This window comes from Xiphophorus couchianus, chromosome 20 (genome assembly GCF_001444195.1).
Source record: "Xiphophorus couchianus chromosome 20, X_couchianus-1.0, whole genome shotgun sequence".
Lineage (NCBI taxonomy): Eukaryota > Metazoa > Chordata > Actinopteri > Cyprinodontiformes > Poeciliidae > Xiphophorus > Xiphophorus couchianus.
Genome location: NC_040247.1, coordinates 8069493 through 8093430, shown reverse-complemented (window position 1 = coordinate 8093430; position 23938 = coordinate 8069493). Strand labels below are relative to the sequence as shown.

Sequence of the window (23938 nt, the reverse complement as noted above, 5' to 3'; positions counted from 1 at the left end):
GACAATTTCAATGGAAATGTAGCTGCAGTGATACAGACCAGCCTCTGCATGTTTCTGTAACCTTCTAATTATAGACAGGGCCCAAAACACACAGATGCCACAGGGCCTGAGAAAACAGTGCAGCATTGACTGCAACTGTTTGCACAACATTAATTATGGCAGTTACTGTAAACAAAGATTTCAAAGGACTTTTTTTAGATGTGATTTTAGCACACTGCAGCTGAAGCTTTTGTTGCTTTCATGAACAAAACAATTAACTTTAATTGATTGAGTCCCCCTAAACCAGACAGTGTGATTCAATTTTACTTATAAATGTGTAAATATAATACATATAATACATCTGTTGTGTATTTCTTGAGCAGTTTATAATGTCAGTGTGTTTTGTTTGTGTGTGATATATCAACACAAAATAGAGCATAGTTGTAAAGTCAAATGAAAATTAGGCATTATTTTTAAAGCTTAGTTTTATTTGACACTTGCCTGTGTATTTAGTTGAATTCGCATATGTAAATACACTGCATAAAATGCAAGGCTGGTAATTTATGTGTTTTATTTGTATTTTCAGCAAGGACAGTAAAACAACAAACAAGCAAAAACAGAACTTCGCAGTGGCAAAGTAATGGAAAACAATGACAGGTCGACCAGAATATTTGAGCAGTCGCTTAGTTTGCTTTGGCTTGGGCCGATCTTAATTTTATCTGTGTCTATCATAAAAATCTTCCTCCCAGTTTTGTGTTGAAGTTAGTAGCTGAAATATAACAAAATTTTAAAGGGGTATTATTACATTAACAATATACTTCATTTAGAATTTTTTATCACATACTGAAAATGGTTCTTAATGGTCCTTATAACTAAGACAGTGTTTTACACAAAAACATTTGCAGAAATAAAAAGACCACTTAGATTATTCTAATTTCATGGCTTTACAATCTTAGCACATATTGTTGCTTTGACTCAAGGAGGTTGGAGGACAGAGATACAATAATTCTGCAGCTACACACTTATTGACTATCTTGACAATAGTCAGATACATCAGTATCTGTAATAACATCCTCAGCACAAATTCTGATCCAGTTTTAATATAAAGTTTTATTTAAAAAAAAAAAAAAAAAGAAACTAAAAATGTTATCATACAGCCTCTAAAAACACTTTTCAAGTCTCAAGTTTCCATGAGAGGAAATTATTGAGAAAACTAACAACTTTTTTTTTTTTTGTGCTTTTGCAGAGAAGAGAAAGTGGAAAGACTTCTGTTACTGCTTGAGATTTGATATATCTCAAGTTAAATACAGACGTGTGACAACATGTTCTCACAAAGACAGGTCTGGATTTCTGCAAATGTGTCACTGACTCCCATAATGATCTCTAAAAAAACATTTTGTCTCAGGGAAGTCACACACTCGGCAGGAGTTCCTCTTTAAATGTCATCTTTTTTTCTGTATAGCTGCCAATTTTGCACAGTTGTTTTAAATAAGAAATATAGGTGGCATTCTGAACTTCAAGTTAAAAACCAATTTCCTCATCTCACAGCAAAGTTTGAGGCAGGTTTGAGGCAGCTCATAAGCCCATGCCTAAAAAAAGAACCTAAGTATAAGAACCTAAGTATTTGAAGTGATAACTAAACCCACAGACTTATATTCATGGGATTATAAATCTATGTTATCTTCTTCAACAGGCTCACTCAGTCTCCTTTGGTTGCAACCAATTTCTATGTCATTGTTGTTTGCATTAAGATTACATGCCTACAGAGATTTTCCACTTGTCCCCATAAAGCTAACAAGCTCATTTTGTCACCAGCAAAACAGCACCCTACATTTCTAAATGTCATCCGATTCCCAAAAGTGATTTATGCACAATTATTTGGCAAATACACAGAATTAACTCTGCCAGGACACAAAAGGCTCAGGGTGTAAATTCAGATTGAGTGTGGTTGGAGTCCTCTGCAGCTCTTCTGGAGGAGAAGCAGCCTATAAAAGATTTAGTGACCGGGTTTAACTGCAGAGAATATCTATTGTAGAAAACCCTTACTCTCTACTGAATATCAGTAGTAGTATTTCTCACATTTTCTCTCTGCTTATTGACTTTGAAAACATTTATTACTCATTCAGATGCACCCATAGATTCTGGCATGCACATCTACTATGTGATTATTTTCATATCGGTGCAAAGTGTCTGAAGTGCTTGGTTGAAACAGAATTATTTAACCAACAAATTTAGCTTCTTCCACTATTCTAAGCTATTTCAATAATTCTAGATTAATGTATTTGTTACAAATTAACTACAACAGCGTTACATTGATCTCTTCTTATGGCAAAAGTTTTGATTGCAGGCTGTTTAATGAATTTTTATGCAGTTGTTTGGGCTGATTAGCAACATTCTGTTCTTCAAAAGAGAAGCACATTTTTGATGCCCAATGCCTTGTCCAAGTTTTAGTCTTTTGTTGAAGACATTCAACATAAATGATCAGGAGAATCACATAATTATCAGAAGACTATCCAATATTGGAAGTAAGAAACCAAAAATTGATTTAATATTTCAATTCTGAAGTGCTTTTGTCAAATGTATGTTTACTAAGAAACAACAACAAAAAAACACACACAAAAAATCCACTGTGAAAATGTTAAGTTTTTTAAGACATAAAATGTATGGTGATATTAAGAAAGGGTGCATTTTTTTATATGCATAAAACAATTAACCCTTAAAAAGATTCTAAGGCACAGGTGTCAAACTCCAGTCCTCAAGGGCCGGTGTCCTGCTGTTTTTAGATGTGCCACAGGTGCAAAACACTTTAATGAAATGGCTTAATTTCCTCCTCCTTTTGTAGATCAGTTCTCCAGAGCCTTGCTAATGACCTAATTATTCTATTCAGGTGTGGTGCAGCAAAGGCACATCTAAAAGTTGCAGGACAGCGGCCCCTGAGGACTGGAGTTTGACACCCCTGAGATTCTAAGGGATGAATTATTTCCATTTCCACATTGTGATTTGTTTTTGTAGATCAGGGGTGTCCAAAGTGAGTCCTCAGGGGTCCGCATCCTGCATGTTGTAGCTCTCTCCCTGGTGATAGTTACTTCCTCCTCCTCAGCATGTCAATGTTCTGCTGAGAGCTGCTAACAAGCTATCATTTGATCCAGCTGTGTTGAACCAGGGAGACATCATGCAGGATAGTGGCCTTTGAGGACTGACTTTGGACACCCCAGTTGTATTTCTCAGAATTTGAAAATTTATTTTAAGACTTCAATTAAGAATCATAAGAAACATCAATAAAAATAAGAAAATTAAGTTTATTATTTATCATGTTTTGTATAGTTGGAGCTGGACCATGAGCAGGCAAGAGCTTGGGATCATTGAGAGATGTTTAATAAGACAAAAAAACTTAACATAATATGAATTGATCTGGAAATAGAGCTTCTGTAGTTGAAATCTGAGGTGTGTGCATAATACAAATGTACTTATATATATACATATATATATATATATATATTAATAAATGCATTTGTAATGACTTTTCAGCTATGTGTTATATTCAGGTTAGCGCAGAAAATAAAAATGTATTCATTTTAAAAAGATTTTTAAGTGTGCATATTTTTGTGACTTTTTTTTCTTTTATCTAACCTTTCCCTTCTTATTTCTCCAATAACGCCATTGTGGTCATTGCAATCACAAGCTTCTTCTCAGAGACACATTCAGTCCTTCCGCGGACGCGCAAGCGTGAGCGCGCACCCCGATCTGGCGTCTTTTTTCACTGCCATAAGTAGGAGGAGAGTGTCCGGATGCTCGGCACATCATCTTGGAGAGCGGACCACCGGGTTGTTGCTTCTGTTTCTGCTTCTGCTGCTGCGCGGCGTATCTGTCCCACCTGAAGCCTTATGACCCAACTGCCGCTTAAATCCGAGACGAAATCAAAGGAAAACGACAAACCAACGTAAAGTAAGAATAATCTCAACACAAGCGTTGCGTTTAGATGCTATGTTAATGTTTTTACCTTGCATTTTATAATGTAAATGAGCAGCTTTTTTCACACTTTGAAGCGTTTTTTAGACGCTCGAGCGAGTTTACAGTGGCATGTAACTTTATTCATGGAAATTTGTCCACTGAGTTCCCCAGATTTAAAAAACCTGCTTGACTTGAAGAGAGTAACTTAATCAAGATTTGCAAACCCGGGGGAACTTAGAACAATTGTGACAAATTCATTGCAAAAATTGACTGAGTTCATACGAATTCAGTCAGCAGAAAAAACAAACAAACAAAAGAAATCCTGATTAAATGCTGAGTGAACAGAAACTCTGAATATCAGTTCAGAAAGATGAATATGTGAAATCACCCAAGGACACTCTGACGTTATGTTTCAAGCTGTATCCTTTCTCTGAGTTATTTTTCTGAAAATGAAGAAGTTTGTCACTAAAATCTATTTTTTGAGGGTCAGTAAAAGTGTTTCTGCAAAGTATTATCAATGATTTTTAAAATATTATTTCTAGCCTTCTTTTTTCAGTGATTTAAAACTATTTCCATCTCACAAATTGTTTCAGAATTTTGCTTTTGGTCTCAGCACGAGCTGCACCCCTGCTACGATTCATCCTGAGTGAGATCATTGTTGATCGTCCATTCTTCTCGTGCACCAATGCTTCACAACTTGTGTTGAGTGCTGCCAAATGTGGCTGCATCTGTTTGATCCCTCAACTCTGGCAGGTCAGCAAGTGCTGCTCACTCCATGAAAAGGAGGAGGAGGTGAAGCCGAGGGGTAGAGAAAATTTGGGGTTCATATAATTAGTTTGCATGCTTCACTTCATAATGTCCAAACAGGAGCATTTCCCCCCTGCTGGTGGGTTAGACTGTTCCCATGTGGAATGTCCACATACAGACACAGGTGTCCACATTTCATGGGTCAGCAGAAGAAACAAGTTTTGTTGGTGGTTGAAGCAGCCAAAGCTTTGTTGTGTTTGAGTAGACACAGTTGGTGTTCCTTCCTGCTATAAATAAATTGGTGTCTTAGACACTTTACGTAAATGAGATAAACCCTCAATTTCTATTTCTTTACTACCTCTACTCTTTCTGTGTTGCATCTCATTTTCTCATTTTCCTCCCAGTTTCTCACCCTCTCCTCCTCCCCCTTCCATTTGTCTCTCTCGTTCTCACTTCTCTCAGTGGGTCATCTCTTGTTTCGTTTCTTGGTGCTGCTTGTGTCTCGCAACATTTCTGGAACATGCCTCTGTGTGGGTGTCAGAGGAGGTCTCCCTGCTGTGAGTTGTGTGCATGCAGTGATTTAAGCAGAGTTAAAGTGTTGCTGCACTGGCACGAGTTTTCACGAGATGTTGTTGCTGTTGCTTTGCTTCGGAGACAATGTTCTGGTCTCATCCTGCATCTGTTGTACCTGCAATCAAATTACCGCCCAATTGTTTTGTGTCTTCCCTGCTCTCTGCTCATCTTCTGTTGCTGACAGATGGACCTTCCTTATGGCTTTTTTTTTTTTTTTAAATCACTGCTTCCACACCTATGAGCTACAGAAATCCCCTCCAGTCAATGTGTGAATCTCACCAAAGACTGTGGAGGATTTGACAGACAAAGCAGTTTTATTGTGCTGAAGTCAGTGGAATTGGTCCCTGAGGAAATGAAGTTTTATGGCATTGGCTGCAGCTTGGCAGACTTGTTTTCTGAGCAGTGCCATTAACTATCTCAGTATTTTGCTCCAATTTTATTGAGGTGATATTTCTGATCACCCATGCTGCACCAAGTAGACGTATTATAGCCAGTGAAAGAGATGTAGAGGTAAGTGTTTATGAACCAAACATGCTTCATTCTTACTTAATTGCACAGTGATATTGCATTATGCAGAGCAAAGCCTGTTTGTGTTTTCAGCATAAATTTTTCCTTGTGATTACTGCAGTTAATTTTAGATTTTCCCTCTCATTATATGTTAAGTCTGTTTTAAGTGTACACTTCAGTGATCCATGCAGCTCGAAGGGGATTTTTTTGTTAGTTTGAAGCCATACGCCCACATTGTGGCCTGTGGTTTCTTTTTGACAGACTGCTTTAAATGAGCAAATTATGCATAGCTCAAAAGACTGGAAAACAGCTGGCTTTTGAGTTGATTGTATTTTATCAAGAAAATATACTTAATTTTAAATTGAAGTCATTGTACATATACAGAATAAAAACAGTGTAAAGGTGTCTCTGTGTAACATGACGGCTCTCCTTGAACAGCCTGTTTCTGGAGTCTTTGTTTGCTGGATCCTTATGGCCCTGCTGGTTCCTCCGAGAGATAAAACAACGGGAGCAGATGGCTCCTCGAGGTCTGGTGTCACAGCAGGTGAAGCTGAAAGATGCACACATGCAGCAGTTTAATACCAGGGTCGCCTCCTGTTCCGCCCCGTCGCTTCTCTTTTTCCAACCTTTTCTGTCTCTGCCACGGATCCGGGTTCAGGCTCTGTTAAGTATATTTTTATAACGAGTCTGTCACTGGAGCACAGCGTTGCTTAAGGGACTGACCAGTTGATCACAGACTGGAGAGAGGTCTCTGATCTCATCAGAGCTTAATCATCCAGCACTCCAATAGGGCCCGCTTTGCAATTTGTTGCAAGATTACCAATCATTTTACACTTACACACTCTACTTTGATTCATGTCTCCCGGGTGGCCTTCTCGCGCCATGTGCTGTGCTTATGAAAGCTCCCACCACACACGTTCATACATAAAAATTGTGTTTTCTACAAATGTAAACTATTACAGCTCAATTTCGGCCTCTCTGCCCTGGCTTCCGAAAAATATAGAATTGATTTTAAGATTTTATTGCATTTTATATTGGAGCTCACATTTTTCCCTTCAGCCTAGTGCCGAATTTAAACATTCAGTATCAGACGGTCAGAAGCAGAGATTCAGATCAAGAATTCAGTCTGAGTCTTAGAGAGATCAAATTAGTGTGAATTGTGTCATATTTATTTTAGGATTTTTTTTTCATCCATCAAAATGTAAATAGTTATTACTCCCATGCTGTAAAAATCACAGCTATAATCTCACCTTCACAGAAGATACACTGATTCAACAACAACTGAATTGTTCAGAGCCAGCTAATTGATGTTGAAATTTTAATATAAATTTTGGATCATCTGAGCATCACAAAAACTCTTCTACGTTCATGTTTTTTTTTTTTTCATTTTAAAAACAATCTTAAAATGTAATTTTTTCATGAAAAAAATGATGGGGGGAAAGGTATACTTTTAAAGTAAAATTAAATTATGTTTAATTTTATAAAGGTATCTTTTTGTACTGCTTATTGGTACAGGAAAGAATCCATGTATTTGTGAAAAAAACTAACAAGAATTATTTGATTATTAGCCGCAACTCTGATTTTTTTTTTTTTTGTTAATTAAACAAAATCTAGAGCTGGCCTTATATTGCATGATGCCTTAAGGTACATTTCATGTGGGGTGAATATCGTCCACCAAACAGCACCATTTGTGTTTCCATATATATTTAAATTCACATTGTTTAAAAGCAGCATCAGGAGGGCAGATATGCTGTTACTTTGTCAGAATTTTGTTGTTTTATTGAGCCGAAAGAAAAATCAAGCCAGGTTTTGCCACGGATTTATCTAATGTAAAATGTGTCAAACAAGAGCCTTGAGAGAGTTTGACAAATGATTAAATTAGCACATTTTGGAGTGAATGTTAGACATAAATATTTTATAAAAATCTAAGATAGCCTCTTCATTGTTCAATTAAAACATTTGTTGTGTGCTTTTTTTTTTTTAATTGAACTTTAAATCTATTTTTTTAAATAAGTAATACAGCTATACCTGCGATGTCTTGATGTTTAACTGTATTTTTTTTATGATGTCATGCATGCATGAAAGCAAGGTATGGTAAATATATTTAAGTAAGTAAAGTTTTTCATGAAGGTAAGATTGGCAAAGCTACAGTCTTACATAAATGACCAGCTTAGATAGACATATTCTGGAGTGCGTGCGTTCTTTGAAAGTCTGATATTAAATGTTTTTGAAATCTTTAGTTAAGGTTAAAATTGTGTAACTCTTCAATGTAGCTGTGATTGTTTTCAAGAAAGACATGCATGCAAATTAGGGGTGCACCGATTTATCACCCAGCCGATTTATCGGTGCCGATTTCTTTAATTTTGGGAGCTTGGCAATTGGTCAATACTTACATGTGAAGCCGATCTTATCCCCTGACATTATCTACCTCAGCAAAAGTCTAAAAATCAACCAATGTCCTTTTTTGCTCTCCAGTGAGAGAGGTTTGACTGATAGCCCACCAGGTCATGTCTGCATGTTTGCAGATAATAGTACTAAGCCCACTCAGTCAACTCAGCAACAATCTTGCTATATTTAGTGACATTTCTGAAAAATTGGCATCAGACAAAATCGGAATCAGCAGGTCAGGCTTTTTAAAGATTGATAATCTGAGATTGGTCAGAAAACTGCAATAGGTGCACCCCTAATGCAAATGTATTGAAATTTAGCTCAGTTTTATCGCAAATATTTCTATGTATGGAAACGAAGCTAATAAGACTGCAACTTAGTTAAAGTCACCAATAAAACATATTAGTGCATCTTGTAGAAACTTCCCGTTGTTTATTATAAAATCCAGCAGTGTATCATCGTTTGTCTTTTTAAAAAAAAAAAAGATTACATTGTGTCATACAGAGATTAAAATGACATTTTTGCAGCATTTTGAGAAGTAGTTGATTTAAACAGCTAACATTCAGCGAAAGGGTGGCTGCATTAAAGAAAATCTGGCAAACATAATTTTGAATCCCTCTAAAGAGAGTATGATTTAGACAGAATATTAAGTTCTTTTGATAAGAACTCTCCTAATATCCTTAAGGTCGAGGTGATTCTTTAAATGCTTCATTGATAGCTCCTTTTGGTATAGTGGTTGCCATTCGAGTAGTAGATTATCCTCTTTGGGAAAGTTGATAAAGAAACCTGTCAGGCCACCAGTTTGTGGCGTCCCATCACCTCGGTGCAGATGTTCGTCCTGCTGTGCTTCACTAGGCTTGTTTTAATACACAGCACCAGCAGGAGGCTGTGGTTGTTTACTACACACTAGATGACACGCTTGAAACCCAGAATACCACCCAGAGTGCACCATTATCACCCTCACCCCGCGTCTCGTCAAAGGGCCACCTGTTTAGTAGCACATGAAAGTCTGCGAGAGGGAAACAAGGCGCTGCTGTGCTGAGATAGTCAGTTGCATTCCCTTTCAGTTGACAGCTCTATTCAGGCCTCAGATTTGATGGGGAGGCCTTCTGTTCCTATGCAAGCGTCACATTTTTCCTCTTTTCTTTTTTATTGAGAAACTGGTTTCTTAGAAGGGTCATGTTGTTGTGAAGCTTCTGTTTTTATCTGCTGTGCAGGTGATCATGATTTGTGCTTGTTTCTGCAAACAGAACATTTATCCTTTGATTTCTTCCACTCAAAAAAAAAAGAACAATCTTTGTTAGGTTGAGAATAAATACTTCTGAAAAGACCATTTTTGCTCTTATTTGTGAAAATGGAGCATAGCATTTTCTTGCATAGCAAAAAAAATGCTCCCACTATCTGGTTCCACTATAAGATTTTTATTTATTTATTTTGGGTTTTTTTTTCTTATCTAAAAGACACAGTTGGGAGAAAATATGTTAATTGTGGGCTGAAAGCCAAAATTTCTTTGCAAAGCTGTGTTTAAAGTCATGAAATCTTGTTTTTAATATTTTTTCAGATATTCTATTGAGGATTTTTCTTTTTAAAAATAGGCAAAACAATAGCAGTTTTTCTACAGTACTTTTCCTTGAGTAAAAATATTTTGTCCCATAAAGCTTAGATTCCTTTTGACTTTCTATACATGAATTTCATTGGTGTTGAATATTTTATTTCCCTAATGCTTGTCTGCACACACATCTGCTTTTTTAGTACCAGTAGAAAGTGGGATTTTGATATCACGATGCCATACAAAAAAGGAATCGTGTGGCAACTAATACTGCTGTAAAATCTGCCATTATGTGCTTATTTCATTTATATTCAAACATCTATATTGCTCTAATTTTATATTTAACTTAAATTGGAATGTTGTTTTCTAACATTTATGGTTGTTCTGAACCTTGAATTGTTTTAAAACAGCTTGCATTTTTTGTTGTTTCCGGAAGAGTCTTAGGAAATACATTTAGGAGCTTTTGTAACTTGTCAAAATAATGTTTGTAGCCCAAATTACTACAGTATGACACCAGCAGGACGCTCTTAAAAAATTTACTAAACATTATCATATATGTTGTGAGGTTTTGCTAACAGTGATCATCAACCTTCCTGTATTCGTGTGACGTTGGCCTGATTTTGTTCCCTCTATGAATATAATTACAGCTGGGTTTAGCACAGAGCTGTCAATGATAATGTACAGGCAGCCGACACACAGTTCAGGATAAAGTATTGATCTGTTTTAACTATTGGATATGCGTCACCCCTAACTAATCACTTTGGCATTTGGTCATTAGCATGCAAGACAGTGCAAGGCTAAATTTTTCAACCATAACCACTTAAATTTGTTTGCTATCTAAAAACAATTAAACTGTGAGCTGTGATTAAGCAATCGAAAAAGACTAAAACAGACAAACAAGAAAAGAAGATTAGGTTCTCAAGGTAAAAATTATACTTAGATTCAGACTTTCTCCTGCAGTTGCTTCTGCCTCCTGTGGAGATGCAGACAAAGAATCCAAGATCATATTGTAAAGAAATCATGTATCCATGCAGAGAACAACATTTGAACCTCTCAGCTTTTCCACAGTGACTGTCTCTGCCTTGATAGGATGATTCTTTACAATAAGTGTTACAGGTAAATGGCAGTTTTGCATTAATTTAGAATAATTTGAACATTTTTGCAACAAAACAGAAACATTTCATAATTTGACTGAACTGTGTAGATCCAAAAATTTCATTGATTTGTGTAAAAATGTACTTTACTTGCTTGTTTTTTGTTTCCAAAAGTGTTGACTTGGCTGGTGCATTATTTTACTTTGCTGCTAATTGTACCAGAATACTAACATTTAAAGAATAATATGCTGTTTGTAAAAACGCGCTTCAAGTTTCCTAGTCATATTTGTTTTGTTTTTTTTAATTAATTTTGTTGGTTCCCCGCCCACAGATAGTGGTGCCACATCCCTCATATCCAGAACTGTTATTCCTGTAATATTTGTCTATCTGCTGTGATCAAACATATTTTCACTTGGTCAATTTTTGGATTATTTTACTAGGCAGCTGGTTTGTTACTAGCATTTGAAGTAAACTTACTAGGACGTAACTTTTCTAGTATGTAAATCTACATAAAGATGCTGGTCAGAAAGAAAAAAAAACACAATAAAAAGTTTTAAAGCAATTGCCAATGAATTTCGTCTTCAAAATTTAGAAAAAATGTAAAAGGTGATATTTTTACTAGAGAAGTTGATGAAAAAGAAATTTGAAATTATTTTACAATTGTTCAACTTTTGTTCAAACAGCCATGAAAATAATCAACCAATTCTAGACCAGTGTCACTTAAATGTGCTTCAAAAACAGTTACATGAGAATATACATTTTCTGTCCATTTGTTAGTTTATTTGTCCACTCTATCCCTCTTTTGGTCTTACAGGGTTAAGCACTCAACATCAGCAACACTTCATATGTCAAACAAACAGATTCCCGTTCTGATAACCCTGATCTTTGACACCCCAAAGGCCTACTTAGAGATAAAGATCTCACCCCAGTGAAGAGCCACACGCACAAGTTTTCAAAGAGTCCAGCTGGTTGAACTCCCAGAGGTCCATTGACATACACCAGCTCTAAATCCCATGAGTGATACTTGCACTCGCACTGCAAATTTCCCCTGACATCAGCACTATCCTCTGCCCAATTTACGAACACACCCCCACATGCGCACCCCCACGTGCACACACACACACCCCTCACACAAAGCAGACTATTCTTTTTTGTTATTTCTAGAAACCCTTAAATGTCCCATGTGTACCAATGGTGTGCCTTTCTCAACTTAGTGTGATGAAAGACCAAAGACCTCATCAGGCCCCAGCCCCCCTCACAACTCAGCCTTCCAGGCTCGGAGAGAGCACACACTCACCATCACTAACAGCTCAATACTTCTTGCTTATTGATTTTCTGTATACCCTGCACCGCAGTTTGTCTTTTAACACAAGAGACCCGTCTGCTGCAACACCATAACAGCTGTGTGTACTGTCTGCAGCGATGGATTGTATCATTTTAAGAAGAGGACAAAACAAACAATTTTTAACTATGTCATCTTGAGTTTTACTAAGGAGGAAAACCATCTGTGCCTGTTGTGTGGTGCTGGGAATAACAATGAGAACACACAGCAGTGCCATTGACGAATACAATAATCTGAGGAGAAAATAATCTATATGTCATATCCAAAAAAAGTCCCATTAGGAATCTACGCAGTTATTTCTTATTTACAGTCATGCTAAACAAATTAGGAAATGCATTAAATTGAAGTTCGCTTTTCAGATTATTTTTTTAAATGTTTTTTTTTTTTTATTGTCTTTAAGCAGGTATTAAATATTATTTCATTAAGCCAACATAAATGTATTAAAAATGTTGGTCTGATTTAATATTGTAATCTGAAATGTTTTCATTCACTGTAATCATGTGATTACAATAATAGTAACATAACATGCTTCACTTGTTATCTGTGGAGTATGTGTTTTTGTGGAGCTTTGAATGCATGCAGGGATCAGTTTAAGGCAATTGAGATCGTGCCGTGATTTTTAAAAAATAGGTTTTTATTGTATAAACTGTCACAAACTATCTCGATAAGTGGAAAGCTCTACAGTCAAGCAATGCAAAATACATACTGGAGGTAAACATGCTTTATTATTTTTATTTCATGTATTACTCCAAATCTTGCAGGGTTAAATTTAAATTCTTTGTAGCTTTCCTACTATGCATGGTCCTTCCTCCGTCTTAAACATGTAATTTTTAGTACATTAAATCATGAAGGCAAAGAGTTAGGTACACATTATATTTAATTTTTGTATTGTACCTATTGTATTGTATTTAACATAGTTATGCTTTGCATTAACATGATCAAAGTTCAATAAACTAAATTAAATTTAAATGTCACTGAAGATGCAAGTAACTGCCTACTGATGTTAAATCAGAATGTAAGCTAAAAAAATGTTTTACCGTATTGTCCTATAAGATAGTGGGCCTCAAGGCAGTGATAAAAAAGAATAAATGTTCCACTTCACTGCTTTGTTCTTCACATATTTTATTCACATTTGGTTGCAGTGACACACCAATAATGTAGATATACTGAGCCTCATATTTCAGTTCAGTCACATCTCAGATATGTTGACTTTCATAATGAAAGGTGCAGCTGGAGGGCTCTTGAGACCACTGAATAGACAGTGATGAAAGATGTGCGCAGTGCAGTGTCTTGTTTTGAGTTATGTATGAAGGCACAATAGTGAAAATGTAAGAAGCATTGTGAAAAGGTTGTTTTTTTTTACCCCTCCAAGGGGTCTTTTGTGGGCTCTAGTGTCCCTTATACGACAGTAGGCTGACAGGAAACGGGGAAGGAGAGGGGGGAAGGCATGCGGCAAATATCGTCGGGTTCAGGAGTCGAACCCGCGACGGCCGCGTTGAGGACTCAAGGCCTCCAAATATGGGTTGCGCTAGCCCCTACGCCACCACGGCACGCCCCAGGAAAAGGTTTTTTATTGTTTAACCAGTAAAGCCCCGTTGAAATTACAAACCTATTTTTATCAGGGGAGTCCTGACCAAGAGACAGCAAAAGTTACACAAAAATTAAAATTAGGCTACACGATTAAAATGCCAAACAAATATTTTTTAAAATGGTCACAATTAAAAAACATAATCTCTAGAACTATTGGTCTGGACTGAATAAGCTCAATGAAATAAATTCAGTTTATTTCCAGTCTTTCTGTAAAACACTTCAAATTTAAATTAAAGTTAATCCTTTCAAGCTTAATGAAATACTACTAATACTACTACTGCTACAGTTGCTGTTCCTTTCTCAATGTTGTACCCATAAACAAATAGTGAGCACTCAAAGTATTGCATGCAAGTCTATTTTCTTTATCGTATTTTTTTTAAATTGCGATGTTTGTTTTATTTCACATATTTAATTGTGTAATATTCTTAGACTTTGAATTACACCTTATTTCTATTTATTTTAAACCTGATTGCTGTTTGTACTAGTTGTTTCTTATTCAATTTGACACATTAGCGCCTTTGAGCAAACCAAGTCAACTTCAGACCACCTCTAACTCATATTGGTGTCTTGAAACAAATTTTATTTTCTGTAAAAAAAAAAAAAAAATTACAAAATTGTTGATTGTTAAAGCAGATGCAAAACCTCTTATTAACCAGTGCAAACAGATGAACTGGCAATACAAGATGCCCGGCTGCAGATGCTCCATTTGTTCCGAGAAAAGGACAGGATGCCGAACATGAAGCACAAAAGCTTAGCTAAAAAAATTTGACTCATCTATGTTCTTGAAGTAAAAAATAAAAGTATGGTTGTCTAATCATAATTAAGTATGTTTTTATGGCTAAAAATGACTAGACTGTATGTAAAGGTGAAAACAAATTATTAAAAGCAAAGGACCATTGAAAACTCAGTAAAAGTGTAAACGGGTCTGCTTGTGTTTAAGAACTTCTAGGTAATTTACATTTAATAAAAAAATAAATAAAAAATGAACAGTACTTAGATGTGTTTTCATCTCTCAGCAGGTGGCGCCGTGTTGGAGAGAAAATGGCACTCCACTGGAGTCTGCTGCTGGTGTTCCTGTTTACCATCCTGGCTCTGTCACAAGGTACTGATCCTGCTGCTCCACATGGCAAGAGGAGAAAGGCACAAACCGCAGCAGGTAGCAGTAATGCCCTACAGTACCCTGGTCAAGTTCTGCAGAGCCAAAGCCATGGCAGGGATCGCAGGGGGCACGGCAGCCAGAGGAGCCGCTATGCTAAAGGCGAAGCTGGAATCCTCTCTCACAGGGGCCTGCATCCTCTGCCCAGGCTTGGTGATGAGGAGACAGGCCTGGAGGGCCTGAACCCAGTGAGAGTTGAAATGGGCCCAAGCAGGGACAGAGCTCGACAGAGTGCGAAGAGCTCATCCCAAAACCAGGAAAGCAAGAACCAGGAAAACCAGCTAGTAGGAACACGCAAGGTAAGGGGCCACGGGAATGGACACAGGCACCTTTTCGAGAACAAGAAGCAAGGGAGTCGACGAGACAAGGTGCGACACAAAAAAGGTGAGATTTGCACAAGTTCAGGTCAAGTGTTTAAACAGAACTTTGAGTTGAACCATTTTCAGTTCTAGACCAACGACGAAACTTAACATTGATGTTGCTATACATTGCTATAATTCTCAAATCAAATATGTTTAATTTTAATGTTATCACAAGCTGCAGAGCCTTTATAGCCTAAAATGTCACAGTAAATACTATTATAATTAAAGGTCTAATAATCTACCCCACAAAAGGTATTTGTCCTCATTATCATTTAATTCACCTTTACTCAAACAAAAGAGCAGTGTGGAGCTTTGTTAGTAAAGCTCTTTAAAGGAAACCAATAAAGCCACGCCGTTTATTATGAAATGTACATAATACAAGTTGGTGATGTTATAACAGATTAAAAAGACAGAAAAACATTTCATTTAGAGACATTTTCAATATTTTATTATTTTATTTTTTAAAACTCCTCCAGGGGGTCTTTTGTGGGCTCTAATGTCCCCTATATGAAAGTTGGCTGACAGGAATGGGGGAATGAGAGGGGAGAAAACATGCGGCAAATATTGTCAGGTCCGGGAGTCGAACCTGCAACAGCCGCGTCGAGGACTCAAGGCCTCCAAACATGGTTCGCGCTATCCCACCACGGCACGCCCTTCGATTTTTAATTTGAAAGAAAATTGTTTAGTTAACTCAGAATTCTGAAACTGATTTGTTTGTCATACAGCATTTTTATATCTTCCTCCACAGATTCGCTACTAAATTGAAGTCAGGACTGGCTTTTATAAAACATTAAGATTATTTCCAACCTAAAGAAACAGAAGTTTTCATTAAACCTAAATCTGCCTAGTGTATGAATAATTTGGACCTTAAATGTATGCATAACTTTGGTATCATTGGCAATAATAATGTTCAGGAGGAAATATTTTTGAAAACATCTGTACGAAAAAAGCATTGCAAAATGAAATAGGAGTTGTTATGAAAAAACAAAACGATCTGAATATGCTCTTGTAGATTTTGTTCAGATCCAAAACAAAACAACAGTTTTTCCATCTTGTCAGGGTTTCCCTCAGGGCCTGAGGCCAGCTCTGCGTTCAAGGACAGAGACCAATTCGAGGATCCTCCCCCTTCTTCATCCTCACCATCTACCTCCCCCTTCCTTGGCGTGACCCCACCCAGTGAACCCCCCTCCCCCATTGACAGCCTCTTTGACTCTGACTCCTCCATGGTTACCACAGCGACGAACGAGCATCCCCCAACGCGTCCCCCTGGCTCTGCCAAACCCCAGGTAACCTCAACAAAACTGGAGTGCTTATTAAAGGCTGTGTCTCCTGTACCTCAGTGCGACTCCAGTGTACCAGGGAAATGGAATGAAAATGGGACCCCATTGCTGCAGTTATGCTGCTCCAAATCTCTTAGCTCATCTTAGAAAAGAAATTGTCAAGCTGAATGCTGCTGGTGAAAAATGTCCTCCAGCAATCCAACCTCTCTGGCTCTTTGTTGCAGTGTGTTTGAGAGGTATGACCATATTCATTGTAATTGTAGCAGACTGCTGGCTCTCTAAGTTCGAGAACATGTTTTCTGTGAGCACCTTTTTGTCCATGTGTCACCACCATTCCGGCTTTTTTCTTCTATTATGGGCTTGTGTTCTGGAGAAACTGCAGGGTGCAGAGGCCGACATTCACCACCTGTCACATCCACCCAGAATGAGAAATACATGTTTTCAATTAGATCTGTCCATTTCTGGGCATGAAGCTAATTATGCGCCCATCTTTGGGTGAAGTGTAAAAGAAAAAATTAATTTCTTAGAACCAATTAAATTATAAAACTAGGACTTTATCAACTATACAGCATAACTCTTGAAAGTGATGACATAACACAAAGAGCCACGTGATGAGCCCCATTTCTCGTTGAGATCTCTGTAGAAATCCAACTACTCAATATTTTTATTTTTTCGTAGTACCTTGCAGAAGTATTTACTCACCCTTAACTGTACAAACACAAACTTCAGTCTATTTTATTGGAATTTTATGTGAGCGATACACACACAGTAATGTGTAGAGTAGTGTAAAAAAAAAAGTAAAGTGTCTTACTTACATTTGCTTTCTGTCCCCTCTGGACTCAATGCTTTGTAGAACCACATTCTTAAAAGCATAGCTGCAAGTCTTTTGCAATATGTCTCCATAATTTTGCACATCCAGTATCTAAAAATGTTTGTCAGTTTTTCATCACTAATTATCTCAAGCTTAATGAGATTAAATAGATAGTGTGTATGGAAATTGTGTGTCTGTTAGTTTTTCTCAACATAGATTATTTTAAATGGCCAAATAGTTGAATTTGCAGTATAATCTCATCTGACCACATGTCTTCTGTGTCCCCTACACTGTTTATTACAGAATTTATAACTGTGATATTCTTTCAACAATTTCTTTCTTCTTGCAGAAAGGCCATTTATAGAGTGCTACATGAAGGGTTCAAGATTGCCAAAAAACCCCATCATTTCTCAATTTATAGAAAAACCAAGAGCAGATAAGGACCAAAATGATAATAAAAAAAATCTATTGGGCTGAAAAAGATTACAAGGACATTTCTAAACTTTTGAAAATCCAGCGAACCACATAACAATTCACAAGGTTTAATGTCTTGAAACAGGTGCTGTGCACTGACATCCAAGAAGGTACATTTTTCTAAAAAAAAAAAAAGAGTAATTAAATATTTTTGTACTATGAAAGACTAAAAAAAATCACCCTAGGAACCCCAGTGTTCACAGGTTTGAGCAAGAAGCAAGATTTTTTTAATTAGCACTTAATCCACTTTTTATTCAAGGTTTAAAGAGCTTCTGTGCAGAAACTGGTACCTCCTGCTATTAAACTAATTGATATTTCCAATAGTCTATTTCCAGAGGCTGAAGGAAAGTATGGATCTTGTTTCACCAGGGGGTTATTGTTTAAAGAATTTCATTTGAAACATCTCAAAGTCCTGCTGACTGAATTACACTGTGAGGCATTTGTTTTCCATGAAGGAATTGAATCTTGAAATCGTTTTCATGGCTTTTATTGCAAAATAGAACAGCTCAGAAAATGACGGTGGGGATTTGTTTTGCTGAAGTGACACAAATTTCGCATCTGAATATTATTATTTAATTAAAGAAAGAATATTTAAATTTTAAAGCACTTCCACTTAAATAAACACATGACTCAGGCCGAAGATTAAAACATTTCAAACAGCAAAGTGAAAGAGAGATCATTAATTTTTAATCTGAGATATTGCTTTTAAAACTTTAGACCTAATAGGGGCATAATGTATTTATTAATCCTTCACTATCATCTAGTGTTTTGTAAATGTTACAATGCACACAAGCGCTGCTCCTGAAGCATTTAATGCCAGAATTAGTCTTTGCCTTTCCTTAATAAAAACAAATTAAGTATGCAGTTGTGTTTAATGATCTGTAAGCTTCAGTCTCTAAACAGTGTATTTAAAACACAGAAGCAGTGTAAAGTTTATTTGTATGCTGGTCTGTGGGCAGACATTTTCTCTGCTACCAATCGATTGTTTTCTGAAGCTTAGCTGTTGTCTCTGTTGTCCTTTCAGGGCAGTTTATGAATCACTGATGCTTCACTGCTGCTGGTCACAACAAAAATGTTGCAATAAGAACAGCATTAATGCATTTACCTGCAAACAGTTTTTAATTGGGAAGAAGATTCTTGTTCATCTGTATGTTATTTGTTTTTTTTTGCACAAAATCCACGTGAGACTTAATGATAATAATTCCTCTGAAATGATTGAAAATACTGTGATCTTGCAATTTAAATTTAAGTTTGACTTTCAGAAGTCTGGACAAGGTCAAGGAGAGGTGATGCCAACGTTGGACATGACGCTCTTTGACTGGACAGATTATGAAGATATGAAGCCTGTGGATTCCTGGCCATCTTCCAGAAAGAAAGGTTCATAATGTCACTGTAATGCAGGTTTATTAAAGATTTTAATTGACAGGGAAAATCCTATTAAGGACATGGTCTCTCTGATTAAAAAAACAACCTCCTGGTCTATATAACGGTACAATTTTTTCTAACAGATTTTTTATACAATCATTTATTTTTAGATATTGTTGTAGGGCTAAAACACACATGGGTTTTACAATAGGCATACATTTTACAGCTCAAATAATCAATTATGTGAACAGAATTGTCACATTAGCTTCCTGTTATAAGCACAGAGTTTAAGGCTTTGGTCATGGTTTGTAGTGCAGTTTTGTTATCATCTGTGAAATCAAAGCTTTTCAGTTCAATTTTGGAAAAGTCACTTAAATGAAGAATCTAATTTCAGATAGATTTGTTGGGTGCCAGAACTCTAATATCTAAAGAGAAGTTTTTAAAATCTAAACCACTGAATTCCAGTCAGTGTTTTAAAACAGAATATACGACTTTTAAAGAAACATGTCCTCTTAATTAAGAAGAAAAAAGACAAATTCTTCTTAAGCTAATTCAGTTAAAGAACTGAAAACCTCTATTACAGATTTGGGAGAAACAATTATGATATCTTATTACAAAATAAAGCCCATTTTTATGCTATGGTAAGAGTCTGGGATCACTGAAGTTGTACCCTGAGCCTAGAAGATAGATGAATTATGTCTTGTTAAAACCATAAAAATACATTTTAAAAACCAAGAAGAAAACCGTGAAGAAAAGATAATTGCCATAGTTACAACCTCTTTGATCAGTTTTGTTTAAAATAAATCTTTTGTGTTGAAATGATTTTCCTGCTGCAGACAAGAGACGGAGTAAAAACCTCAGCAGTGGAAATTTGACAGCAGATGTGGATGCAATTGAGCCATGTGACCACCATCTGGACTGTCTTCCAGGTCAGTGTGAACACAAATAACTCTTTAATTAGATAGAATTTGATTATTTAATTCACACATCTCTTAACTCAACAAATTATTTCATCACTCCAAAATAAACATCTTTTAGATCACCCTTGTCATAACACAAAAAGTGCTTCTAGCAATCCAAACTGTCTGTGTATTAATTTTCATGTTATAATTTGTGTATTTCTTGTGCATCAGGTTCCTGTTGTGACCTGAGACAGCATGAGTGCAAACCTCACAACAGGGGCCTGAACAACAAATGTTACGATGATTGCATGTGTGAGGAAGGTAAGTAGATGTGATTTTGATTGTTTTTAATTGTTGACTTAAATCAACATCTCAATTTTATTATAAATAATTCCAAAAGAATTAGACTAAAGCTACCTCAAACATGCTAAATTATTCTGTGAAACAGAAATACAGCTACCGAATAGAGTGGTTTACGTTTAAAATAAACACAAGTCTCAGTCAATTGCTCAGATTTCTTTGGTTCTTCCATTCAAAGATTTTTTCTTTTTTTTATTACTGTTGTGCTTTCTCCTATAAAATACCAAGTCACATAAATGTATTCATCACTGTTCTGTGTTTATTCCATTTATGAATGAGGGCTGTCACTGTGATTTCCTAGAGTACCAAAGCCTGCTGTGTAACACTTTCCTGTTTGATCAATGTCAAAGTCCAGTGTCTATCAGTTCTTGAATTTCTGTAGATTGGGACACAATACGTGGGTTTTCAGATATTTTATCCAACTTCATCCAAGGTCTTGGGGTTTGAATCCCAGCCATGGGTCTTACTGCACAGAGTTTGATTGTTCCCCATGTGTATGCATTGGTTCTTGGTTTACTTCCTCTCAGAGTACAAAACATGCATGTTTGGTTAAATAGTTATGTTATATTGCAAAGTGCAGTGTGTGCATGCATCATTGCTTGTCCACCATCCTATGTTTCTTTGTGTTTACTTGGGCTAGACAGAGAACCCATGAGGAGCATTCCTCAACTTTCATGAATTAATACTAAAAGTTTCCTCACAATGTTTCTGTAATCTTACATTTGGCTGATTTACATTTGAGCAAAGGTGCTTTATGAATTTCAGGATTTCGTTGTTATGCTAAATTTCATCGGAAGAGACGTGTGACCAGGAGGAGGGGCCGGTGCGTCGTCCCAGAGTCAGTCAGCAATGACCACGGAGGCTTCATCACCATATGAAGATGAGAGAGGAATCAGCATGGAGAAGAAACATGTGACTACATCAATACAACAGGACAGCCATGACACTTCTAAAGAACTAAGTGCTTAAAGATGATCCCTTGCTGTGTTTTTTTTTAATTTTTTTTAAATCAGATCAATCTGCAAATGTTAGCTGATTGGACAAAAATATCTGGGCCTTTATATCACAGTAGCAACTAATTAAAAATCCTTTAATGCTTCATTATGGGATAATCTGTGTGCCCTGTCCCAGCTAGTCAGCATCTTTAAGCACCTGGTTTTACCCTAAAAAAATATTTTAAAAAGGTTTCTACAAGACTCTTTACATAATGTACCAAGCCCACTGGTTGTTTGAAAACGTGTTGCTGTTTTCATGTCATTTGATTGATCAAATTCAATCTGATTCACCAAGTTAAATTAGTAATTGTCACAGCTTTTAGATGTTGATTGACTTTGGTGTTGTCTGTCATGCAAAATTTGAGTTTGTTTTTAATTTTAGCAACAATCCTATACTGAATCCAATTGGCTTATCTCTTGATATATCTTTACAATACCGGTTTAATTTCTTTAGAGTTCCACATCTGCAAGTTGGATTACTTTAAACCCAATAAGCAATCACTCACTGGAATACGTTTTAAAAATCTGGTGTGTTTTTTGTTTTTCTTTACTTTTAGCTTGTGGCCAGCACGTTGAGCAGGTTCACCATGTTAGTCATAAATACTATTTCAATTGCTCTGATACATGAATATAAGGCTGATCTAAATCCCAAGAACATTCTTAAAAATGATGCCACAGCTCAAAGTTTCCTAATGGTACTTGAATAAACAATAATACCGTTTTACTTTTCAGTCTACTGTCATCCATGTCCTAATATTTGTTTTGTATTTATTCTGTATTTGCATATATTTGTCTATAATTTCTGGTTTTCGCTTTTCGTGATTAAACAGTTGCTAAGAAACTGTGTGTAATGTGTCTTTTCCTCTGTAGTGACAGTAGATTTTAAAAAATTGCTCCCTAACAAAATTTCTTCACATGTGTAAATTGGAAAAAACAAATCTGGATTTTCATATTTAAAAAGTTCTCTTTACATAATTGAACTGAACTGAAGTACTACTGCTAAGATTGAACATCAAATTGAGGCTCTCAAAATTCTCATCACTGTAATATTATGTATGTCAGTCACAAAGTGGATTTAACCCTCCTGTTATGTTGCGGGTCAAATTGACCCGTTTAAAAAAAATTTTTAAATATTTGTAAGTGGGTTTTTTTGCATGAAACTTTTTCTATTTGTCTTAATAGGTGGACTCTACATATAAATTGAAAATGTACTCATTTTACACATTTGCAACACCCCCTGCGTCTACACACTACATAGATACTGTTTGGGTCAATTTGACCCAGCAGTCAAGTTGAAGGGCAAAACAAGATGAAGAAATGTCTAATTCTATAATTTTCCTTGCAGCTATGAACCATATTTCACCATACGCACACAAACACACGCCACCACACCCCGACACACACAAGTCCACTTTCTCACTACTCTCTTTACTTCACTAGGAAACTGTGAGAAAGCAGGTGTTCATACTTTTGACAGGAACCTTCTCTGTTCCCATTGACAAACTCCACCCACACTGAGTGGACACTCGGCAGAAGTGGAGGAAAACATGAATATTCTCTGCATGACTCATTTGTCTTGATTTTAATCAGCAGGTCAATTTGACCCTGAACAGTATGTGTGTCTCAAGTTCAATTATAAAGATCACCCATTGAAAAAAAAAAAGTGTAATATAAAATTTTTTACCAAAGATCAATTTCAAGGAAATCATTGTTTCATTGTGTCTAGGTTTTTTCAGTGGACATAAAAAAATTAAATTCCATTTTTTATGTCCAAATGAGTAAATGAGTAAGTTGTTGTCATTGATCCTTAATTTCTGAGAAATAAAAAAACATCATTGCACAAATATTGATTGAAATTGTTAGTATTGGAGTTAAAAATCAGATACAAAAATGTTTTGGAGGATTTTTTTGGTTTCTGACACTAATGCATGATTAAATACTCCCCAGGTCAAACTGACCCACGAACATTATTGCTGTACCTCAGAAACAAACATAACAGGAGGGTTAAAAATGCCACTGTTTTATTAGATGAATATAACCGTTATACCTTTTATGTCTTTGGTCAACAAAATTACCTTTTAAAAGTGATCTGAACTACTAACTACTATCGTGTTCCCATCCATAAGTCTTCCATGAAAATCTGAGTGATTTGAGGTTATTGCAAATATTAGCAGTTTAATGTAAGAACTGCTGCTCTTCTGGGTTCAAAATACATAACTGACTAACTTTTTACTTTAATTAGAACACTTTCTTTAACACATGTGTGTAACCTCATACATGGCCTGTAGCAAAAAGGACTTATTGACTTTTCCTATGTCTTGCAAAATCTTCATACAGGGGAGAATTGTGGATTAGAAATGTATGTCATGTTAACGAGTTTACCCACCTTTTGAAGCCAGTTGGTTTTCACAGGATTTTATTTAGGGGTATCAGAAAAAAGAATGTTTAAAATTCTTGATAGTCATGTACCATTTCATTTCCATATTCCAGAAATATGTTACTTTGAATTAATC

General features: G+C 36.2%; 1 protein-coding gene across 4 annotated transcripts; it reads left to right on the top strand.

Annotated features, from left to right (window-relative positions):
• Nucleotides 1–3685: 3685 nt before the first annotated feature.
• Nucleotides 3686–22266, top strand: draxina (dorsal inhibitory axon guidance protein a). 4 transcript variants are annotated; one of them, XM_028003089.1, is made up of 7 exons: nt 3686–3924; nt 14740–15260; nt 16298–16524; nt 19054–19180; nt 20005–20097; nt 20302–20391; nt 21196–22266. In XM_028003089.1, the coding sequence occupies exons 2-7, from the start codon at nt 14762–14764 to the stop codon at nt 21306–21308; spliced, it is 1149 nt and encodes a 382-aa protein (XP_027858890.1). In that variant the 5' UTR covers nt 3686–3924; nt 14740–14761; the 3' UTR covers nt 21309–22266. The 4 variants fall into 4 exon arrangements, with proteins under 4 accessions (XP_027858890.1, XP_027858889.1, XP_027858892.1 ...); XM_028003088.1 differs by having other exon boundaries at nt 3688–3924; nt 14737–15260; XM_028003091.1 differs by having other exon boundaries at nt 3689–3924; nt 14737–15260; nt 19069–19180.
• The last annotated feature ends 1672 nt before the right edge of the window (nt 22267–23938 follow it).